This window comes from Penicillium crustosum, assembly GCF_028827405.1.
Source record: "Penicillium crustosum strain IBT 35664 chromosome Unknown utg000004l_segment0_segment0, whole genome shotgun sequence".
NCBI lineage: Eukaryota > Fungi > Ascomycota > Eurotiomycetes > Eurotiales > Aspergillaceae > Penicillium > Penicillium crustosum.
The window spans coordinates 3,093,581-3,114,285 of record NW_026623125.1 but is presented as its reverse complement, the minus strand read 5'-3'; the positions used below and the strand labels follow the sequence as shown (position 1 = coordinate 3,114,285).

The window sequence follows — 20,705 nt, the reverse complement described above, 5'->3', positions numbered from 1 at the left end:
TTCTGTGATTCCCTGGAATATGTCTTGTGCGGATGGGTGTGTCGTTGGAGGTTGGAGGTGGAGCTTTCATAATGGAGATTGAGGGATATTAGGCTCTTTTTTTTTTAACTGCTCCGCAATGCTCTATGCCGTTAACATGATGTGCATCCATTAAATTTTTACTCTTTTGCTCTGGACGCAATCTCTCTGTATGTGGTAGCTGTATAGATACATATGTGTCGACCCCCTGCGTGTAGATCCGACGGGAGGGTAACGGCGTGAGCAGCGGAATAGGGTCCTGGATAATATACAAGGTTTGAGACCTTGTTAGATCCCAATTGCCATAGCGACATGTCCTTGGTGAACGAGGAGAGAAGCTTGCAGAGCTGTTCTGAGACAATTGGACCCATCCTTGCGCATCTTCCCGTGAGAGCCCTGCATTACCGCAGCCCCTTTGGGGTTGCCTCGTGAACACGACCCACCAGGAAATGAGATCATCCCATCCAGGGTAGATTTGATATCATTTTTTTTTAAATGTAAGACCCTTGTTTCTGAAATCAGACAATTATTGAAATAGTAGCTCATAGAGTTGGACATAGACGGCCTGAGTCGTCCAATGAAAAGAACATACTTAGGGTTAATGGTCCGTCCAATGAAAGATATAGATGAGAACCGTCTCAAGGCGATATGAGAAAAACATTTATGAAATTGAGATATACACATATGCATAGTCATGAACGTGGCGGACATTTTTATTATTGACCTGAAAGCTTCAAAATGATATAGGATATACTAATCCAAAACCGTGCGCCGATCCATTGATATGCCAACTAAAAATGCAAAGCTTTTTTTTTTATTCGTCGCTCTGATCATCCGAGTCACTGGTCACAGCACCATCAATGTCCATCTTTTGAATGACTGCATCACCATTGCGACCCTTCTTCTCTGCAGCGAGCCAAGCTTCCCGTTTCTTCGCCTCGTGCTCCTGCTTCCTTGCTTGCCGCAGGACCTTCTCCTGCTGTGCGGCCTCCTGCTTCTCATGCAACTCATTGATGTAATCCTGCAGATTGGCGAGTTCAGAGCGCAGCTGTACAACTTCGTCGTCCGCATTATGGCGAGCAGTCTCATTCACCGCAACCTTCTTCTTGAGCACAGACACCTCGTTTTCTAGCTCGGCGACCTGCGAATCGCGGGCAGCTGTGTCTTCCGCGATTTCCCTAGCGGGGGCGGTGCTGGGGGAAACACGGGTAACTTCAGCATTACCAGGCTGGCGGAATGCCGCGAGCTCTGCAAGACCATCCTCTATCATGGAGGTGGGGAAAAAGGAGTGAGTAAGCGCCTGAGAGAATTGGTTTGGTTTGCGGGAGTCGGATGGGGCGGTGATCTGCGTGTGGAACATATATTCTGCGGGGACGGCGCCAGGGGCATGGTTCGGGGCCGAAAGGCCACTATCATGGCGCGGCTTGACGATGGTGTGGGCCTTTCTCTTCAAATCCGAAGAAGGGTGAGGGATGCCACCCGGAGGGAGCATGACCAGGTTGGTGACCGGGTGCGTGTAGTCGGCCACTGATGTTGTGTACTTTCGTCGCGCAACATTCCAGGACAGTACCTTGCCATTCGCGTGGCCCGAGAGTAGCGTGGTCCCGTCATATGTAAGGGAGATTGTCTTCACTGATCCTGTCTCAGCCGAGGGAGGGAGCCACCGATCCTCCATTGACACCTGTGCGGGTGTTGATTGTACTGAAGGGTCGTGAAGAGGATGCTGCGCAGACTGGCTCCGGTAGAAATCCACTGATTGCACGCTGCCATCTTCATATCCCACGTAGAAAGCCCGGTCAACCGGGTCTAGAGCCACTGATGTTGCGGATAAGGGAAGGAGGAAGGTTCTCAGCGCACGGCCGGTGTGATAGTCCCATGCGATCGCGGTGTTATCCTTTGCGGTCGATACGACGATGTTATGGCGGCCATTGCTATGTCCTACCGCCAGAGAGGTGATACCGGCGCGGTGGTTGGAGAAAGTTCGGATAGGCGAGTTTGTAGGTTGGCGAGTCGCGCTAAGAGCGGGTTTTGAGAACGACAGAATTCCAGGCAAGGACCAAACATGTACACTGGCATCAGCGGAGCCGGACAGAATAAAGTTGGACGTGGGGTCGACGATGAGTGAGGTCACTGGTTGCAGATGGGATGCCGTGGTGGCTACTTGGCGTCCTGTGCATGTCTTGACAAAACTGTTAGACGCATGACATGGGGAAATGTATCAATCATATCCAACATACCTCCCAGACAATTAATCGACCACCCTCGGTGCCCAAAACCAAGACATCACCATACTTGCCCCCCGCGACAGCAATGCTGCGTATCCGCTCCGGAAATGGAACAACAGCCTCTTGGTTACCCTTATCCCGGTTGTACACGTGAATAACAGCCTTGTCGGCTTGGGCTGTGAAAATATGCGAGGGGCTGACAGCCAGACAATTGGTCAACGTTGAGCTCTTCTTGAAAGTTGATCGCAGTATCGACGAAGGCTGCAATTCGTGGACGCAGACTCCTACATCTCTGAGTGAGGCTGTCGGAGATTTAGCGGATGACACCGTCGACGCCACAAATGATTCGGAAAGCATCAGGAATGGAAGAATGAGGCTGTCATACAAAGTATGGGAGGTTGGTTTCGAAGTTGGCCATTCCGAGCTTTTTTTTTCCTCTATCGATTGATAACGAGATGTTTGCACTGTTTGGATTCCAATCTCCGACCTCCAGCCACGGAGAACATCCACGGGCCGTGTGTGATCTATCTTAACCAATTTGCCTTTCTAACTAATGCAACCTTCTAAAGATATCCCCGATCTGTCTTCATAAATAGACAGGGCGATTGTTTCGAATGCATCTATCAACTAATTGTGCCGTGTTTTATATTAGACCCGCTGGAAGTTCGACCTATCATTCTTAGTCAGCCCCATCTGGGTCAACTAAGTTCAGCAAGTATGAGGGATCATCTTGCGCCAGTCTATCAATCGAAATGATTCCTGTTTTGTCAGGTTATTCAGACTCAAATGCGGTGTCCCGGGCGATCAACCTAAGCCCTCGTCAGGCATTTATATCCAAACCACCATAAATTATGTTGATATGTACAATAACACCAGTAGGAACCAGATGCATGCAAGGGATAGGCCGGAAGGGGTGGATTGCTGTTGCGACGAGACACAAGATCCAATGAAGACCCGCTTTAATACACCCTCTGGCTGATCCTGTTGCCCTGCACAAGTGCCTGATTCGCCATGGCTCCTTTCTCCCCCCTCTTGCATCGCAGATGTCTCATTCCAAGTGGCCAGTCGGAACCTGGATATGACGACCTGAGGCAACGGATGGGGCCTCTCCACGTTGACGGGCTCCCGCAGGACGAAAGATTGAGATCTGGAGCCAATTGTTGCCCATCGTTGTCCTGGTTTCTCAACTTCTTTGGAATGCAAGGACAACCAGACCTCATTCCCACTATTATTACCCTGGCCCGTGCCTAGCACAACCTGACTGCAAGTGTTTGTGCCAGGCGACGGACCCTCTTTTCATGCTCGAAGGGGGAATCGTTCCGTTGAACATTTTCGGGCTTTCATGGCAGGGTTGTAGTCCTGTCAAGGGATGTGCACTTGAGCCTGATGACCATACCCACCTTAAATTAGCTGACTAGCGCCACAGTCGCTGTATAAGGATATATCGAGCCCCTTGAGGTCCATTTGTTTTGACTTCAACAATAAACAAGCTGGATTGCAATCTCATCTGGGTTACTCTTGTCCAACACATTTTGCTTTTTTTCTTCGACCTTTCAGACCAGGATACTTACTTTCAGCCGCGAATACCATTGTCCAATATGGACTCTGGTGCGACAGAGATGCCTAACCATGCTTGTTTACCGGCCCGGATCCAAACACATATAAAAAACCAGGGCTCAAACTCGTCCTCGATGAGCCACGATGTGATGGCAATGGCTGAGCCTGAGCCCATTCCATCACCGCGCCGATGGTCTCCTACCTACATACCCCGAAGACGAAGCCGACAGATGCCCTCACTATCATTTATACCTTCACCAGTAATTCCGCGCATAGAGTCGCAGGATTTTTCGGCCTCATCATCGCGCCGCCCCACAGACCGGGGACCAGCTTGCATGTCACCCTTCCGATCGGTTCGAAGAATGAAAGAACCATTTCAATTAATGCTTCCATCATCCCCGGCGTCCCTCGATGGCCCTCCTCCCAACTTTCCTGAAAAGCCAAACAAGGCATCGAAAGCGCCGGCAGATCACACATTACGAACATGGCGCTCAGACCAAAACCTGACTTGTGGGAGCTTGGAAGCATTCGGCCTTCTACCCAGCCCGCCTATATCAGAATCTCGCCCCGCAAGCACGGGTCCTGAGTTATCTTACTTTGATTCACAGTCTTCGGAGGGATCAGGTCGATCAAGTGAGGGGAAGGACGAGAATAAGTCTGGTACCCCTCAGCCGGATGTTGCTACCACGGCCGCCACACTGGAAATCGGGGAGAGGATAAAGTACACCGCGTACCGTCCCCCAGACTGGAACAATCAACCGCGCACAGATGTCATGAATGTCCATGAAGCCCACTCAGAATTCGTACGCCAGTGCGAGTCTGGCAATGAACAGGATTCTCAACCCCAATCTCCGAATAAGCATGCGCCTTCCCAATCATCCCCGAAACCAGTCCATACCGAGCAAGTACTTGTCCCTGGGAGCTCACCGAGACCCCAACGCCCTCGGACTGCGACAGTATCGAGTGAAGCAAGCTGGGTGCCGAGTAACTTCTCCTATTGTGAAAGATGGCTGCAAGGTGTTCCGGTTGACAAGGTGAATGATCACAATACATCTACAAAGGAGTTCACAAATCGGCGCAAGTTCCAAATTGTCGAGAACGATCCTCCAATGCCAAAACTCGACATCATCCCCGGAGGGAAAGCCCTTGAAGAACCTGTGGTAAGTCCAAGAATTTCTTACTACGAAGATGACATCGAAAGCTGACCCCCTGATAGAGATTCGTTGTCGCTAGCAAGACGAAACCGAAACTTGTCGATATTGCTCGACAATCATCACCATCGCCTCCGCTGCTGCCACCGCCATGCTTGCTTCCAAGTACCGTACCGACAACCCCCGATCAGCGTCAAGAGGAAGTATCAGCATTCAGCCCAGACACCCCTCTTGGTATGTCTGATAGTGGGTATGGAACTCGCGACTCTGGCTATTCCTTTGATAGCTATGATGATAGCAAAGTCGATGATGACGATGCACTTACCGATCCAGGTTCATTGACATCTTCCGACAGTGTCGGATCAACCGTGATATGCGAGAGGCATGAAATCGCGCAGGGAGAGCGCGAGGCAAGCCCACAGCCTGAGATCAGATCGGGTAGTGTAAGCCCGAAGGCATCATCACCACCAACAACCCACTCCCCAGGGCGGGCGTCTATCATTTCTGAAAAGGAGGATGAGAAACCACGCATATGGCACCATGACTGGACGCTGGACGATCATGAATGGACCTTAGATGAGCTGGACCACTCTGTCAAGGACTTTCCTCGTCATATGTTGCGTCTCGCATCCCCTGTCATGGTATTCCTTCGCAAAAATGACGAGAAAACCCTCATTAGACCCTTCCGAACTATATTCCCAGATGTAACAGAGAACCTACTCGACTGCCTCTGTGCTGCCCTCCTCGCTCGAAACTATCTCCTTTCTCTATCAGCCCTGCGAGCAAAGTCGCCTGTCTCTACGCGCAAAGACGCATACGCCCTCGACGGCGTCCCCAAAAAAGCATACACCACACTAGGCATCCAGCTCCCATCTGGATCTGCCAGCAAGTCTAAAGACCCCCTTTTCAGCGCTCGCAGCACGGAGCTCCAGACACAGCTGGAGCGAATCGTGGACAATTTACTATTCGCCATCTGCGGCCGATCTGATCCTACTTTGAAATCAGCTGTTGAAGTTCTCGCCCAAGTTCTCGAAACCACTGTTTAGCATTGATCACTCCTTGCATCTTTCATTTCCTTGCCTCTATTAATCCTACTCTCACCCTATACCTGACTAAAGTCTGTCCTTGTTTTTCATCTCTCCTTGTTGTGAAATTCTTTCCTGCACTCTCTTGAAGAACCTTTCCTACTGTCTTCTCACCGTCTTCGTCTCTCCCTGTTATCTCTTTTCATATCTGTCTCCCTACCATTAGTAGCTCTAATCGTTGAGTTCTCATTCTCCTCTTTGTTTACCCATGCTCTCTTTTATGTCTCCTCTCCTATTACTCTCTTTTGCTTTTCTTTTTCATACCCTTGCATCGCGCGGTCCTCGGAACTTTGTTTGGTAAAATTTTTGCGTTGGGGGTCAAGCATCTATAGTTAGTGTTTCAATAGCATAGCAACCATAATAATAATGGCATAATCAACTAGTCCAAGCTCCGGTCATACATGAAAAAGTTCTCTAATTCTATGCCATCCAATGACTTTTCATTTCCTATCTATACCACTGGGAAGGGTGAAAGAGATCCAGAAGCACATTGTAGACTTGATTTCCAATACAACGTCAAATCTAAAGACGTATACGCCGCAGACTTTTTTGTAGTCTTATAAGCATTATTCCAGTTTCAAACGTCATTTTATTGTTTTATTCCCCATCGACGTACAATCGTGGACATACTTTCCCGCCCGAGGTGATGCGGCGAAATGGCTTAGTCATACTTTTCCGCGGGATCCTCTGCCCAGACAAACTCCAATTCGGCTTTCTCCGATTTCACATAGCATACACTCATACATCATGGCAGCTCCAAGCAGAAGTCTACGACGCCTGTCGTCTTTCAGAACCACCATATCCCCCGCCTCGACAGTAATTGCTCCCATCGGCCGCCGAAGCTATGCCACAACAGACTCCTCATCCGCCACGAACACACCAGGAACCACACGGCGGAGAGCAACAAAGTTCCAGGATAAGCTGAATGCTGGACCCTCATTCTCCGACTTTGTTTCAGGAGGTCAAGATGAAATTCTCGACCCATCGGAAGCCTACGCCCTGAAGACCGCGCTTGTCGGCCCCGCCGGCCGCAAGAAGGAAATGACTCGTTTGCCCGAATGGCTGAAGACTCCCATCCCAGACTCAAAGAACTTCCAGCGTCTAAAGAAGGATTTGAGAGGATTGAATCTGCACACCGTCTGTGAAGAGGCCCGATGCCCCAACATCTCCGACTGCTGGGGCGGCAGCGACAAGTCCTCCGCCACAGCGACAATCATGTTGATGGGCGATACCTGCACGCGCGGATGCCGCTTCTGCAGTGTCAAGACATCCCGCACCCCTGCCCCGCTCGACCCGCACGAACCCGAGAACACCGCCGAGGCCATCTCCCGCTGGAGCTTGGGATACGTGGTGATGACGAGTGTGGACCGTGACGATCTGGCAGACGGCGGCGCGCATCACTTCGCCGAGACAGTTATCAAGATCAAGCAGAAGAAGCCGAGTATGCTGGTCGAGTGTTTGACCGGTGACTTCCGCGGTGACACCGAGATGGCGGCAGTGGTTGCGCGGTCTGGATTAGATGTCTACGCGCACAACGTTGAGACCGTTGAGGAGCTTACGCCCTTTGTCCGTGACCGCCGCGCCACGTTCCAGCAGTCTCTTCGTGTGCTTGATGCTGCGAAGAAAGCTGTTCCGGACCTTATTACGAAGACTTCGCTCATGCTCGGTCTCGGTGAAACAGATGATCAACTCTGGGATGCCCTGCGCCAGCTCCGCGCTGTCAACGTCGATGTCGTGACATTCGGTCAATACATGCGCCCTACCAAGCGTCACATGGCTGTTCACGAATACGTGACACCCGATCGATTCGAGCTGTGGCGCCAGCGTGCCCTTGATATGGGCTTCTTGTACTGTGCCTCCGGCCCCTTGGTGCGAAGCAGTTACAAGGCTGGCGAGGCCTTTATCGAGAACGTTCTCAAGAAGCGTCGTGCTGGCTCTACCACCGCTGAGAGCACTGTCGGTCAGAGCACTGCTACCACTGACGAGGCTACTCGGTGAAGTGTCTTGCATTTGAACAAAGATCCGATTCAACTACCTAAATAAACCTGTTTTTTTGTCTTCTGACTACATGCACATGTCACTAACCTCTTGGCGCTATCTTTCTTGCATCTTTCTGGGTTGTCGGTTTTGGGGGTTTTATAAAGGGGATTTTTTTCGCTGGTTTTGTCATTTCAACAGTCCCAACATTTCAACACAGGATTTGTACTTTGTATCATCATTGGAGAAGTCATTCGTGGCATATTCCTGTTTGTTTCTAATTCCAAGCTGCACTAGAAATCAACTCAGTGCTGCTTTTTCTCATATCACGTCTCAAAATGTCATAGATCATGGTCTGAGCCTGCTCCGTTCCCTAATGCACTACATCCCGCCTCCAAGGTGAACCCGCCACACGTAGGGATAGTGACAAAATCCACACGCTATACAATGATTCCACGCTCCGTCCTACGTCCTATCCATCAAAGCCACAGACTCTGCTAAGCGTAAGGACTGGCATAAACTCCACAACTCTTCAACACCGGAAATCCCCAAGTCGAGCCCTACAACCAGCTGTGGACGCCATTTCAGACTAGACTTTTGGAGGGGTATGTGTAATCCAAAAGTTTAGATCTGAGGGCAAGATTCACATACAAGTGTATACTCTACTAAAAACTAGCGCGTCGCCCGTTTAGCTACTCAAGGACTTATTGCACGTCGGAGGTCAGCTCCGCGATGTCCTCGTTATCCATACCGAGAAGGTAGAGGACATCGACAAGGCTCTCGCCGTTGATGCGGACGGGAGCCTCCAGTTGGACCTTGGACTTAGCGCGCCAGGCGACACCAAGGCCTGCAGCGTGGAGCATCAGGAGATCGTTGGCGCCATCGCCGACAGCCAGTGTTTGCGAGAGGGGGATTCCGTGCTCAGCGGCGATGGATTTGAGGAGAGTGCGCTTGTGCGCAGCGTCGACGATGGGGTAGGACGGCACCAATTTTCCGGTCAGGGTCTGGGTGGCCTCGTCGATTTCGAGCTGGATGGAAAGTTAGATTGGATGAAACGGAAATAGTAAGAGGAAAACAGGAGACGCTTACGTGGTTGGCAATGGCAATGTCGATACCGAGCTGCTCGGCTAGCCACTCGGCGAGGGGCTGGAACCCGCCACTCACCACGGCGATCTTGTAGCCCAGAGCCTTCAATGCGCGGCAGAGCTCACGGGCGCCCTTGGCGATTTTCAGAACGGACTTGAGCTTCTCGAAGACATCTGACGAGACGCCGTTGAGAAGACCAACGCGTTCCTTCAACGACGCGGTAAAGTCTAGTTCGCCGTTCATGGCGCGCTCAGTAATTGCCTGCGTTCATATTAGTCACTGGTATATAAATGTGAAGCCTTGACAGTTAGAACTTACGGAAACCTCCTTCTCAACACCGATGAACTTGGCGATTTCGTCAATGCACTCATTGTCAATCAAGGTGCTATCCATGTCGAATACAGCCAGGCGCTTGTGGCGACGGAAGACGCTCTCCTTTTGCAAGACAACCTCGACATTCCACTCGCGCTCAAAACGCCAGATGCTCTCATGCTTGCGCAGATCTGGGAACGAGAGATACTCCGGGTTTGGTGGGGGAGAGAATGTGACCTCCACGACGCGGGGGTGTTCGTCGCGGTCAAGACAGCGGTGCGAGGTGTTCATGCGCTGGTAGGGAGTGGGGAGAGTTTCCAAGATCTGAAGGAAATTGGTCAAGCACAGCTGAGAGACGTATGGGCCGTAAAGGTGATCCAGTGGCTCCGGCTCTGGAGCAGGCGGCTCCCGCGGGAACTTATCCATGTCTTCTGTCGGGGCAGAGCCTTCGGGCACCTTGGGAGTTGGGAGTTTGTCGCCTGGTGCATTTTGAGGGCCTGAGTCGGGGTGGAAGTGGGGGTGAACGGGGTTGTTAGATTTGTAGTAGATGGTCGCGACGATTTGCGACGTGCCGGTTGGAAGAGGATTTGCGTGGTGGTTGAAAATGCTGTGGACGATGCCGCTGTCGGTGACCCTCTCCGGGTCTGGTTTGATTGGATTCGAGCTAAGGACCAAGTTATCCTCAACCTGGTGAGCAAGAACCTCGCCGATGGTTTGACTGATTGAGTTGATTGGAGCCATGGGCTTGTACTGCTGGTGGTCCTGCAGGAATGAACTGCTGCGCATTTGGCCGAGGGATGGCCTCGTGGTGCGGGTAGAATCTGCCATGGTAAACTACTAGCTAGGGGATCTGGTAGAGAGTTATTTGCGAGTTGAGTCTATCTTGAGAGATCCCACACTTCCGAAGATCACAAAAGACTTGCGCCGATCGGCACGTGGGACTCAGTCCCCACTAATTCACGTGATGTTGGTACCCCTCTCACGTGTGATACCGCCTGGCAGAATTGATAATGAGGCTGATTGAGATGGACAACCCCCGGGAATAAGATGAGCTCGACTTTGGGATAAGCGCTCATCCAGATCCACCATGACTTCAGAGTATGACCATTCTATTCATGGATATAATAGTATACTGTCCAATCTATGTACGGAGTACATAGTATGACAACCACGGTTCCTCTATCGGATATGTCCAGGTTTATTGGTGATTAAGAAACCTGCTAATTATATGATGTAGGAAGATCTAACCCTTGGGAGAATACTCCCAATAATCGGAGTTATTCATCATCGACCGGGTTGGTCATCGTCAATTACCAAGATCCGGAGGGGGTAACCTTTCCAAGATTGGTATCAATAAGCTACGACCCTGAATAATCACATTCTACGCCATTCTGTTCAAGAATGGGCAGAATCGACTTCGATATTCTGCCAGTCTGGCCCTACAATACCTATCATGGGTCCACCGCCTTCTATAAATGACATCCTCTCCACTTTGAGAAGGCGGTGGGGCAAAAAGAATTCGAGCACGCAATCGCCAACGATGGCGTGCTTGAGTGGTTTTCATTCCCCACTCTGATGACTGACCAATTGAATCATTGCCTCGTCGAAATGAAGAATATCGGAAGAAGAGTATGCGAGGAACGGATCTCCGGATGATGTGATTGCCCCTACTGTTCTTATATTCTCGCTCCGATTGTCCTCTGAGACTTTGTTCTTCATACTCCTCTTCAATCTCTTCATACATCCAATACTCCAATATCTTCTCTGTAAAGGTCATCTCCGTGCCATCTATATCACCTTTCAATATGCCGGCCAAGATGCCCAACAACTACTCCTCAGAGATGGAGGGCATTGACAACCATGATGCTATGACTGAGTCAGGCTATGTCAGTGCTGGCTCTGGTTCTAGCGAGGAATATGTCCCCGAGATTGTTTTTACCAAGCCCCATCTTCAGTTCCTCAACCGCCAGTTGCAATTCCTTGAGCCCCAAGGTTCGTACTGATGATATCCATAATGACCCCTCTTTCCGGAGACCCTATATCTGACTCCTCCTTATAGAAATCTTGAAATGGTGCATTACTTCGCTTCCTCATCTCTTCCAGACCACTGCCTTTGGTCTCACAGGTCTTGTCACCTTGGACATGCTGTCGAAGCTGGAGGTTCCTCGCCCCCAGATGGTTGATCTTATCTTCCTTGATACTCTGTACCACTTCGATGAGACCATGTCCCTGGTCGACCGTGTGCGTCGCAAGTACCCCAACAACAACGTGCACATCTATAAGCCCGCTGGCGTCGACACCACTGCCGAATTCGAAGCCAAGTACGGCACCAAGCTCTGGGAGGTCGACGACCAACTCTACGACTGGGTCGCCAAGGTTGAGCCCGCTCAGCGTGCCTACCGTGAGATGAACGTTCACGCCGTTCTCACTGGCCGCCGCCGCAGCCAAGGTGGCAAGCGTGGTGACCTCGACATTATCGAAGTCGACGAGGCCGGCCTCATTAAGATCAACCCCATGGCCAACTGGTCCTTTGACCAGGTCAAGCAGTACGTTAAGGAGAACGATGTGCCCTACAACGAGCTCCTCGACCGTGGCTACAAGAGCATTGGTGACTGGCACTCCACCCAGCCCGTTGCTGAGGGAGAGGACGAGCGATCTGGTCGCTGGAAGGGACAGCAGAAGACTGAGTGTGGTATTCACAACCCTCGGTCCAAGTACGCCCAGTACTTGATGGAGATGGAGCTCAAGCGTCAAGAGGAGGCTCTCTCACAGGCTCTGCACACCCAGGTGACGCCTGTTGTCTGATCTCTTCTTTTGCCTCCTTCCATTGCATACCCCTCGGCGTTCCTTCTGTGATACCTCTCTGTTTTTTTCCTCTGTTTTTCAAGCGGTTTCTTACGAAACGGTACAAAAAGTACATTTTGCATTTACATCCTCCCTGCACAGGGAGTCGAGTTTAGTTCTCAGGCCCACTATGGCAATTGTTTGAGACATGATAATGATATTCATATGATAAATGAAATATAAAATTTTTATTCTTGATTTCACTCTCCATCTCCATACATGTAAATCTGTTGCAATAACTCTAGATTTCTTTTTGGTCCTTTCATTTGTGTTGACAAGGAGGGTCACGTGTGGGGTCAACCCTAGTTTTCTCCCAATCCTCAGGCATCACGGTATCAACGCTAATCTACACAACAGATACCTGAATAGTTGTTGAATAGTATTTATCTTTCCAACATCTAAGCAAGTTACATGGCGACAGAATGTAGAAAAGATGGTCATCCTACTGGGGACTCCAAGTACGAATGCGAGTCAGAGCGTCACGAACACATAGACCTCCACAAAGCCCAACCCGGGTCTTAGCGCTTACAAACCGGCCTCTTATACTCACTGTATTCTAACCTGGTAAAAATTTCGATTTTTGATTATAGAATCATAATAGCTATATAAGTAAGTATCTTAATTTTAAACATAATCCGACTAGTAAAGGCTAAGATATCGTGGAAACGTTAATGTTAATGTTGTGATCCTGGATATATATCTGAGATTCAGACGAGAGTACCACTACTTTCTAAGTAAACCTCTATAAATCATAAATCATCTAAACAACGCGTTTTCTTGCGTTTTTAAAAGTAATATATAAGCTGAATTAATAAAAAAATCCGAATTGATTGAAATACTAAAATATTACCCCGAGACAAGGACTAGAAACCGAGTCTAAACATAGGGCAATTAGAAAAAGTTATGTTTTTCGGAATATCTATTATATTGTTTAGGGCCCAAAACCCAGCCGATTGGTGGGTCGGGTTAGGCTGTGCCACAGGCTTCATGGGCTCTGAGGAGGTCTACTAACGCAGAGCTTATTGCGACCTACAATACCGCGAAAGGCTCCAATGTTCGGTGGATTGGCGGATACAAACACGCATAATACACAGGGTGGCTGTATTGCTGAATTGTGTACATGCGAAGCATAAAGACTTGATATCTGAGTTGATTGACCGCAGCACGTGGCATATCAAAATAATTGATTCCAAATATCGTAGAGATATGTTAACAGAAAAAATATCAAAGAACTCCCAAACTCAATAATAAATATCAGCCGCACATTCCAGTCCATGAGCCTCAGCGTTCGCGCTTTGACACTCCATCGAGCAATATGAGACTTGCAAGCACTGAGTACACGGATGCAAAGGCTTATCCATCGACGGAGTAAACCCACAATTCTTACAGGTCATCTCAACATTCTCGACTCCGCTATCTGGGAGATCATACATAGCCATAGCCTCCACCAGGCCCTTGCTCCACTTCGTCCAGCACGCCTCGGCACTGCGAAGCTCTTCAGCGGTAGTGACGCCAACGTCACACAGCTCGCGTCTCATACCAATTGCCTGGCACCTACGGGACACAGCCTGCGCAAGGCTCTCGTCAGTAGTGCTCCAGGTGAACGGCGCGAATGGTTCCATGTTGCTGCCCATCTGGGGAATTGGGCCCGGCTCATCGAATCGGTTGACGAATGCCTCCAATAGCAAAGGTACAATAATTTTGGCCTGCTCGTCGGGCGAGAGAGGGGAAATCCGGGACCGGCCCTCGCACTCATGGTGGTTGTTGTATGGATTTGCGAAGAATACAGCTTCGCCTGGGACTCCCGGAAGAGCCTTCACGGCGAAATGGTAGTGGTTGCGTTTCCCGGATGCATCCTTCTCCGGGCGCTGGAGAGCATTGAAGCTCTGTAATTGCGAGGCAGTAACACTTTCCATTGTTGTGGTAATGACGAAAAAAAGGAAGGCGAGGATGTTTTAAATTCTCCGAATTTTGTTGCGTTCAATTAGCCTTGAATGATGATCCACAGGTTGAAAGGCTTGGCGCCCCGCGGACGAACTGCCATCTTTCATGCTTCATCTTGACTTTTGAGAGCCTATTTCACCAGAAAAGGTTGTAAAGAAGTCTTGCAAATTTCGTATCACAATGTGGTTAAATCGTCAAGTCCCAATCTTGATAGGGGCACGTGTCAGGCGCTAGTCCTGCGCCACTCATTGGGCGCCTGAAGGGCCAGCTTGGAACATTGAGGACGTGCTTATTGAGTATAAGCCACTTATTCTCATCTTTATTGTCACTGTTGCTCTATACTTTACTTGCTTTTATTTCTCTCAGCCATTGCGCGGCCAGCATGAAGCGACTTCTGAGATTCAAACGCCGAAAGGCAAGTAGCGGTGACACCCAGGGGAACAGTGCAATCACTCCCCCTCCACCTGTGGGGCCAGACATAGCCACACCTTCTACAAGTCCAATACCTGCTTCCAGCCTCTCATTACCGGCTACAGGCCCTTCAGTTGCGACTACCAGTCCTTCCCCGACCACTGTGAATGCCGCGCAGTTACAAACAGGGCAAGCTGTAGTGTCCCTCTCGCCCCCTGCAGGTTCCTCGCCCACACTTTCTATAAGCCCGAGCCATGACATCGGCACATGGCATCGCGCCTACGAAATAGCTGAGGATCGAGAGCCAGAGTTGATGACATATTACGCAAGTCACCTAGCCTCTCTACAAGTTAACCCCACCAGCAAAAAGGATATCTCAAATGCGGAATTTGTCGAAGATGTCGTAAAGCAGCTGCTGGAAGACCGAGAAAAGAAACAATGGCGGCTTTCTCTCCTAGGAAAAAATATCATCATCCGAAAGCAAGCCGAGAAACTAGCAAAGGTTCTCTTATGGTCTGATCCTGTTGTCAAAAATGCTGTTAGCTCACAACCATATGCGGCACTTGCATGGTCTAGTATTTCTATTCTTCTTCCTGTGAGTTTACTTCTTCTCTTGCTCTAGGTTAGATGCTTATACATATATCTATAGCTACTGACAAGTGCTGTCACACCGGATGAAGCTATGCTGAAAGGTTTCAGCTCGATCAGCGATGTTCAAGTCTATTGGACAATTTTCGAAGAGACTTACCTGAGCTCTTCCCATCGGCAACACTACGAAAACCTCATCGAGCCTTTGGCCAAGCTCTATTCCTACATTATTGAATACCAAGCCCGTGCCATATGCCACCTTTCAAAGACCCAACTTTCCCGCGGGTGGCAGAACGTAGCGGGTGGGAATGACTGGGCTGGAAAGGCGAGTGAGATTGAAGCTTTATCAAGGACTTGCAGTAGCCTGATCTCGCACGATAACGAGAAAGAGATTCGAGAGCGCTGGGGTGTTCAAATACGTGAAATTCAAGAGTCAAGTGCTATTCTTAAAGAGATCCGACAAGTCCTCGATGAAAGCCAAAGGCAAACCCGGGAGAACTACGAAGACAAGGCGGGAAAAAACCTCTTACAAGACCTGGCTTCCGATTATGAGGGATATAAAGACTTCAATCGTCTCAGAGTCCAAGGCACGTGTGAATGGTTCTTTAATGATGAAAAGTTCCATAAATGGCGCGATAGTGACACGTCTGGGCTTTTATGGCTCTCTGCTGGACCTGGATGTGGAAAATCGATTTTGTCGCGAGCGCTTATTGACGAACGTCGACTGTGCTTGAATGTCACAACTTCGACCGTTTGTCACTTCTTTTTTAAAGATGGCTACGAAGACCGCATGTATGGCGCCAATGCTTTATGTGCAATACTCCACCAACTTTTTACTCAAGACTCTACCGGGGCCCTAATCAAGCTAGCTCTGCCTGCTCACAAGAATTACGGTAAATCTCTTACAAGAAGCTTGTCTGGGCTATGGAATATCCTTCTTGATTGCGCCAAGAGCCCTCACACCGGAGAAATTGTTTGTATTTTTGATGCCCTAGATGAATGCGAGGAACAAAGCAGGTTGCAATTGATCAGCAAGCTCAAAGAGTTCTATTGCCAGCCACAGGGCTCTTCGGCATTATCTTCGAAGCTCAGCTTCCTTATAACCAGTCGACCATACACTGAGATAGAGAGAGAGTTTGAGGGGTTCTCTACAACAGAATACCTGCATTTTGACGGCGATAAAAAGTCACCCGCCATCAGTCGGGAGATTGATCTCGTCATCGATGAGCATGTGAGACAAATCGCAGGCAACTTCACCCCTGGTGATCAGCTGGAAATCTCAAAACGTCTCAAAGGCATGGAGAACCGTACCTACCTATGGCTCTATGTCATATTTGAAACAATCAGGGAGGACCCAAGTCGCCACGGAAAGCGGTCCAGCATCGAAAGACTATTGAACAATATACCATCAAGGTTATCAGAGGCGTACGAAATAATTCTAGGCAGAAGCAAATGCCAAGAAGAAACCGAACGTCTTCTTGAGATCATTCTTGCTGCGGCGCGGCCTCTAACTCTTGATGAGGCCAACGTCGCCTTGACATTGGCTTTGGCAGAAGAAGATTTCGCGTCACACTCAGCCTTGGAGAATGATCTATGGCCCAAGAGCAATTTCGAAAGCATTATCAAAGGTCTAAGTGGCCTCTTCATCAGCGTTCACGATTCAAAGCTGTTCCTCATCCATCAAACAGCAAGGGAGTTTCTCATCGACCCTTCGGGTCGTGGTACGTGGGAAGGGCGTTTGAGCATGTCTAAATCATCCAGTGCCATATCAAGAACTTGTATTCGGTTCTTGATGCTCCCTGATCTTCACACAATTCTCAAGGGTGGGGGCTTTTCGGAACATGAATCTGATGGAGATTTTTCAGATGGATCTAGGAAAGATCTTTCGGATCATAGTGAATCACCCGAGGGAAGCTATTCGGACGATGATGAATCCGAGGGAAGCTATTCGGACGGTGATGAATCCAGCGAAGATCTCTCGGATCATAGTGAATCACCGGAGAGAAGCTATTCGGACAATGATGACACGAATAGCTTTATTTTTGACCACCTGTCCCCATTTTTCCGCTATGCAGCCACTCACTGGACGTTGCATTTTCTATCACAGGAAGCGGCAGCCATTGATCAGTCTTTGAAAGATGCGCGTACGCTTTGTGATTCCCGCCAGGCATGGGTACAGGTAGCAAGATACAAAGGGCTACTAAGACGGACACCAGACTTTCAGTACATGACCGATTTGTCATTGGCGAGTTATCTTGGGTTGAAGCAAGTGGTCGAGAATATCTTGTCAAAGGAACATGTTGATGTCAACATTGAAGACGAGTCTTCAGGATCCGCACTTTCGGCGGCATGCTTCGCAGGCCGGTCAGATATTGTCACGCTCTTATTGAATAAAGGAGCCAATCACAATGCCCCTTACACACATGGCACGGCTCTCCATGCAGCTCTTCTCTCCCATCACCATGACATTGTTTCTATACTCCTTGAGAATGGAGCCGACGCTAACAGCGAGAGTGAACATCTCGGCACAGCGCTTTACCTGGCCTCAACTCGAAAGAACACAGATAGTGTCCTTAGCCTCCTGAAATGGGGCGCAGATGTCAACCGTAGACAAGGAGAATTCGGAACAGCCTTGTGCGGAGCTTCTCTCCGAGGCAGCCGGGAAACTGTCGAAGTCCTTCTCAAGAATGGGGCCGATGTCAACATCCAAGACGGACGGGAGGTCACGGCGCTCTATATAGCATCTCACGAAGGCCGCCCAGATGTTGTAATTGATCTGCTAAATCATGGTGCTGACATCAATTATAATCACCCAAGTAAGGGTACGGCACTGCAAACAGCATCCGGACAAGGCAGCGAGAATACCGTCGCAATACTCTTAGCGAATGGAGCCGATCCTAACCTCATAAGTGAAGGGTATTATGAGCCCGCGATCCACGAGGCATCATTCTACGGTTATCAGGGTATTGTCGAATTGTTACTCAAGTATGGAGCTGATGTCAATCTCCGAGGCACAAAGAAGGCCACAGCGCTCCAGGTGGCTTCGTGGAAGGGTCATCGAGAAATTGTTGCATTGCTCCTCGATCATGGGGCCGACATCACCATAAAAGGGGAAGCGGAATTCTGGGACTCGGACGGCTACTGCTATACGCGCACGGGCACGGCGCTCGATGTGGCAACTGAGCGAGGCCATGCGGAGATTATGGAAATGCTAGCTAAGGCAGAGGCCCAGGCTTGATTTAGCACTTGAATCAACAAGCCGAATCGAAACTAATGCAGTTTGTGGTTATGATATGAGACTATTTCTATTCTTCGAGTGCCGCGTGTATCCTTTCCAAAGCCACTCTCAAATAGTCATGGCCCTGAGTAAACACAATTCGGAACCAGCCATCCTTCTCAGACCCGAAAAGAAAGCCGCTAGCCAAAAAGACCTTCTTTTGCAAAAGGCGCTGCATAACCGGTTCCCCGACATTCTCACTTTCATCCTCCGGGTGAAGCTCGCGGTATTTCTTTCCAAGGTTCATCCAGACGAAGAATGCCGCATTGCATCCTGTTGCATATTCAATTCCGTGGTCTTTCAGGTAGTTCACGGTGTATGCATAGGATTCTGAGAGCAGCTTCTGATTTTGCTGAATATACCGAGTGGTGAATTCGAAGTCTTCAAGCATGAGAGAAGTCAAGTGGTCCGTGATTCCAGAAGCATAAGAATAAAGCGCCGGGCCTGTCAATGCCGCGTGAACATCTCGGTTGGCCTGGGAGATAATGACACCGAGTCGGATACCGTTTGCGCCAAAGTCTTTGCTCATACCCCAGAGGACATGAACCAGACGAGGGTCGATAATGCCAGTCAGATCAATGGAGAGGGCGGATTCGAATTTGACAGGTGGTGGAGATTCATCGACGGTATTTTCAAAGACCGAAAGCGCATAAATTTCATCACTGATGAAATGGATCTGATATTTCTGGCACAGCCGCATCAACTTAATGAGCACTTCCCTGGAATAGCATCGTCCGAGCGGATTGTGAGGATGGGCTATAATCAAAGCCTTGACTTTCTTTCCCGTCGTTCGATGGAACTCCAGCAACGCTTCTTCATACTTATCCACGCCGTCGAGGCCGAGAGGATCGTGTTCACCGAAACTAACAGGAACCACAGGACTCCCTGAACGCAGCGAGATATCAGGAATGAACATGCCGTAGTACGGTCTTCCTAGCAGGACTCCCTCGCCGGGATCGGCGAATGTCCACACAACATGCTCGACCGCAGACGAGACGCCGTTAGTCGCCATGACATGACTGGCCTCGAGAGGGACAACTGGCTTCAGGTTGTGGTTCAAGAAGGCGGCGATGGCGGCCTTCAATCTGAAAGAGCCGCATCCGCCGTCGTTGTATGTGAGATACTTTGCCGGTAGCTCGAGCTTTTTGTTGATAAATTTCAAGAGCTCGGAGTGCATCAGGGTGTTCTCTGCTACGCCCACGTTGACATATCCGTTCGGGTTTGTGGATGGGTCCCACAGATCCTTCATCACATCCCACATGGGATTCTCGGATCCTGCGTCGACAACATCTTGTGCCCGGCGGGAGAGAACTGATTGAGTCATTTTGGAGGTTGTCTCAGAAGAGTTTTTCACAAGTTGAAAACAAGGCCGAGTGAGTGTAGGGGATGAGTTGAAACCAATTAGTAAATTAAGTTCTTCAAATATCCACAGGGTCGGTTACTGTCGGCCGGAAATGGTAAGTCTGCGTATCTCCATGTGAAGGGCTGATTGATATGGATTGTCATACCCGAAGGGCGTATACGAAGTGGGTCCTATTCTACCAACAGATTCTGTACGGAGTACGGAGTACTATTCACTTATTCACCACCATTTCATAGAGAACTCATTGAGAATTCGTGTTCCGGGGCGCCAGGGTCCCGGGAGTGAACTCCACCTATACATATACGCCGGACTTTTTAGGCTCTAAATGGCTTTCCCTTTTTCAGTGCACACCCTTGCCGCTTTTTAGTCGCCAAGTCATAATATTACATAATCATTCAACCCGCGCCCGAGGTCGGCGTTATCACCTGATCACCTGAGGACGAGCTAAGTCAGCAGCCTAGGCAAATGCACAGTCGTTCAGCACTCTAAATGTTGTCCCAACCTGGCGGTAGATCCTAATTATTTTGCCTTGAGCTGAAAGTGTCACATTGATTGGGATTACTATTTTGCAGCTATATCTCTATTCAGCTCGTCAAGTCTCGCATCCATGATACCGTTTCTATATAGTTGCGGGGAATATCTAGGCGAACCAGTATGCAGCAGCTATTGTTTTGGAGGAAGTTGAGGCTGTGGAACTTAAGGAAATTGATCCTCTGCCTTTGAATCCTGTGGCGTATCCGCAGAGGCCTACGTGTCGGCATTCTAGTGGGGTGAATTTTATGCCTCAGGATATCGTGTTTAATTGTGCCGTGGGGTTTATTTTGAAGCTGTGCGGCGTGATGTGGTGTGAATGAAGAATATTTTTTG

The 20,705-nt window shown here is 49.4% G+C and overlaps 8 protein-coding genes across 8 annotated transcripts; 4 read left to right on the top strand and 4 right to left on the bottom strand.

Annotated features, from left to right (window-relative positions):
* Positions 1–832: 832 nt before the first annotated feature.
* On the bottom strand, positions 833–2,600 carry N7487_010225 (putative ribosomal assembly complex component Ipi3; the record flags this gene model as incomplete). Its single annotated transcript, XM_056877955.1, has 2 exons — positions 833–2,197; positions 2,256–2,600. The coding sequence occupies 2 exons, from the start codon at positions 2,598–2,600 to the stop codon at positions 833–835; spliced, it is 1,710 nt and encodes a 569-aa protein (XP_056726535.1).
* Positions 2,601–3,841: 1,241 nt separating this feature from the next.
* Positions 3,842–5,997, top strand: N7487_010224 (uncharacterized protein; the record flags this gene model as incomplete). The annotated part of the gene is made up of 2 exons (XM_056877954.1): positions 3,842–4,960; positions 5,017–5,997. 2 exons carry the CDS (start codon positions 3,842–3,844, stop codon positions 5,995–5,997), a joined length of 2,100 nt encoding a protein of 699 aa, XP_056726534.1.
* A 786-nt stretch (positions 5,998–6,783) lies between these two features.
* Positions 6,784–8,034, top strand: N7487_010223 (lipoate synthase; the record flags this gene model as incomplete). The annotated part of the gene is made up of 1 exon (XM_056877953.1): positions 6,784–8,034. One exon carries the CDS (start codon positions 6,784–6,786, stop codon positions 8,032–8,034), a length of 1,251 nt encoding a protein of 416 aa, XP_056726533.1.
* Positions 8,035–8,717: 683 nt separating this feature from the next.
* Positions 8,718–10,239, bottom strand: N7487_010222 (phosphoserine phosphatase SerB; the record flags this gene model as incomplete). The annotated part of the gene is made up of 3 exons (XM_056877952.1): positions 8,718–9,041; positions 9,103–9,360; positions 9,418–10,239. 3 exons carry the CDS (start codon positions 10,237–10,239, stop codon positions 8,718–8,720), a joined length of 1,404 nt encoding a protein of 467 aa, XP_056726532.1.
* Positions 10,240–11,216: 977 nt separating this feature from the next.
* On the top strand, positions 11,217–12,216 carry met16 (phosphoadenylyl-sulfate reductase (thioredoxin); the record flags this gene model as incomplete). The annotated part of the gene is made up of 2 exons (XM_056877951.1): positions 11,217–11,403; positions 11,471–12,216. 2 exons carry the CDS (start codon positions 11,217–11,219, stop codon positions 12,214–12,216), a joined length of 933 nt encoding a protein of 310 aa, XP_056726531.1.
* Positions 12,217–13,496: 1,280 nt separating this feature from the next.
* On the bottom strand, positions 13,497–14,171 carry N7487_010220 (zinc finger MYND domain-containing protein; the record flags this gene model as incomplete). The annotated part of the gene is made up of 1 exon (XM_056877950.1): positions 13,497–14,171. One exon carries the CDS (start codon positions 14,169–14,171, stop codon positions 13,497–13,499), a length of 675 nt encoding a protein of 224 aa, XP_056726530.1.
* A 410-nt stretch (positions 14,172–14,581) lies between these two features.
* Positions 14,582–18,436, top strand: N7487_010219 (uncharacterized protein; the record flags this gene model as incomplete). The annotated part of the gene is made up of 2 exons (XM_056877949.1): positions 14,582–15,205; positions 15,260–18,436. 2 exons carry the CDS (start codon positions 14,582–14,584, stop codon positions 18,434–18,436), a joined length of 3,801 nt encoding a protein of 1,266 aa, XP_056726529.1.
* A 67-nt stretch (positions 18,437–18,503) lies between these two features.
* Positions 18,504–19,799, bottom strand: N7487_010218 (putative aminotransferase; the record flags this gene model as incomplete). Its single annotated transcript, XM_056877948.1, has 1 exon — positions 18,504–19,799. The coding sequence occupies one exon, from the start codon at positions 19,797–19,799 to the stop codon at positions 18,504–18,506; it is 1,296 nt and encodes a 431-aa protein (XP_056726528.1).
* Positions 19,800–20,705: the final 906 nt, after the last annotated feature.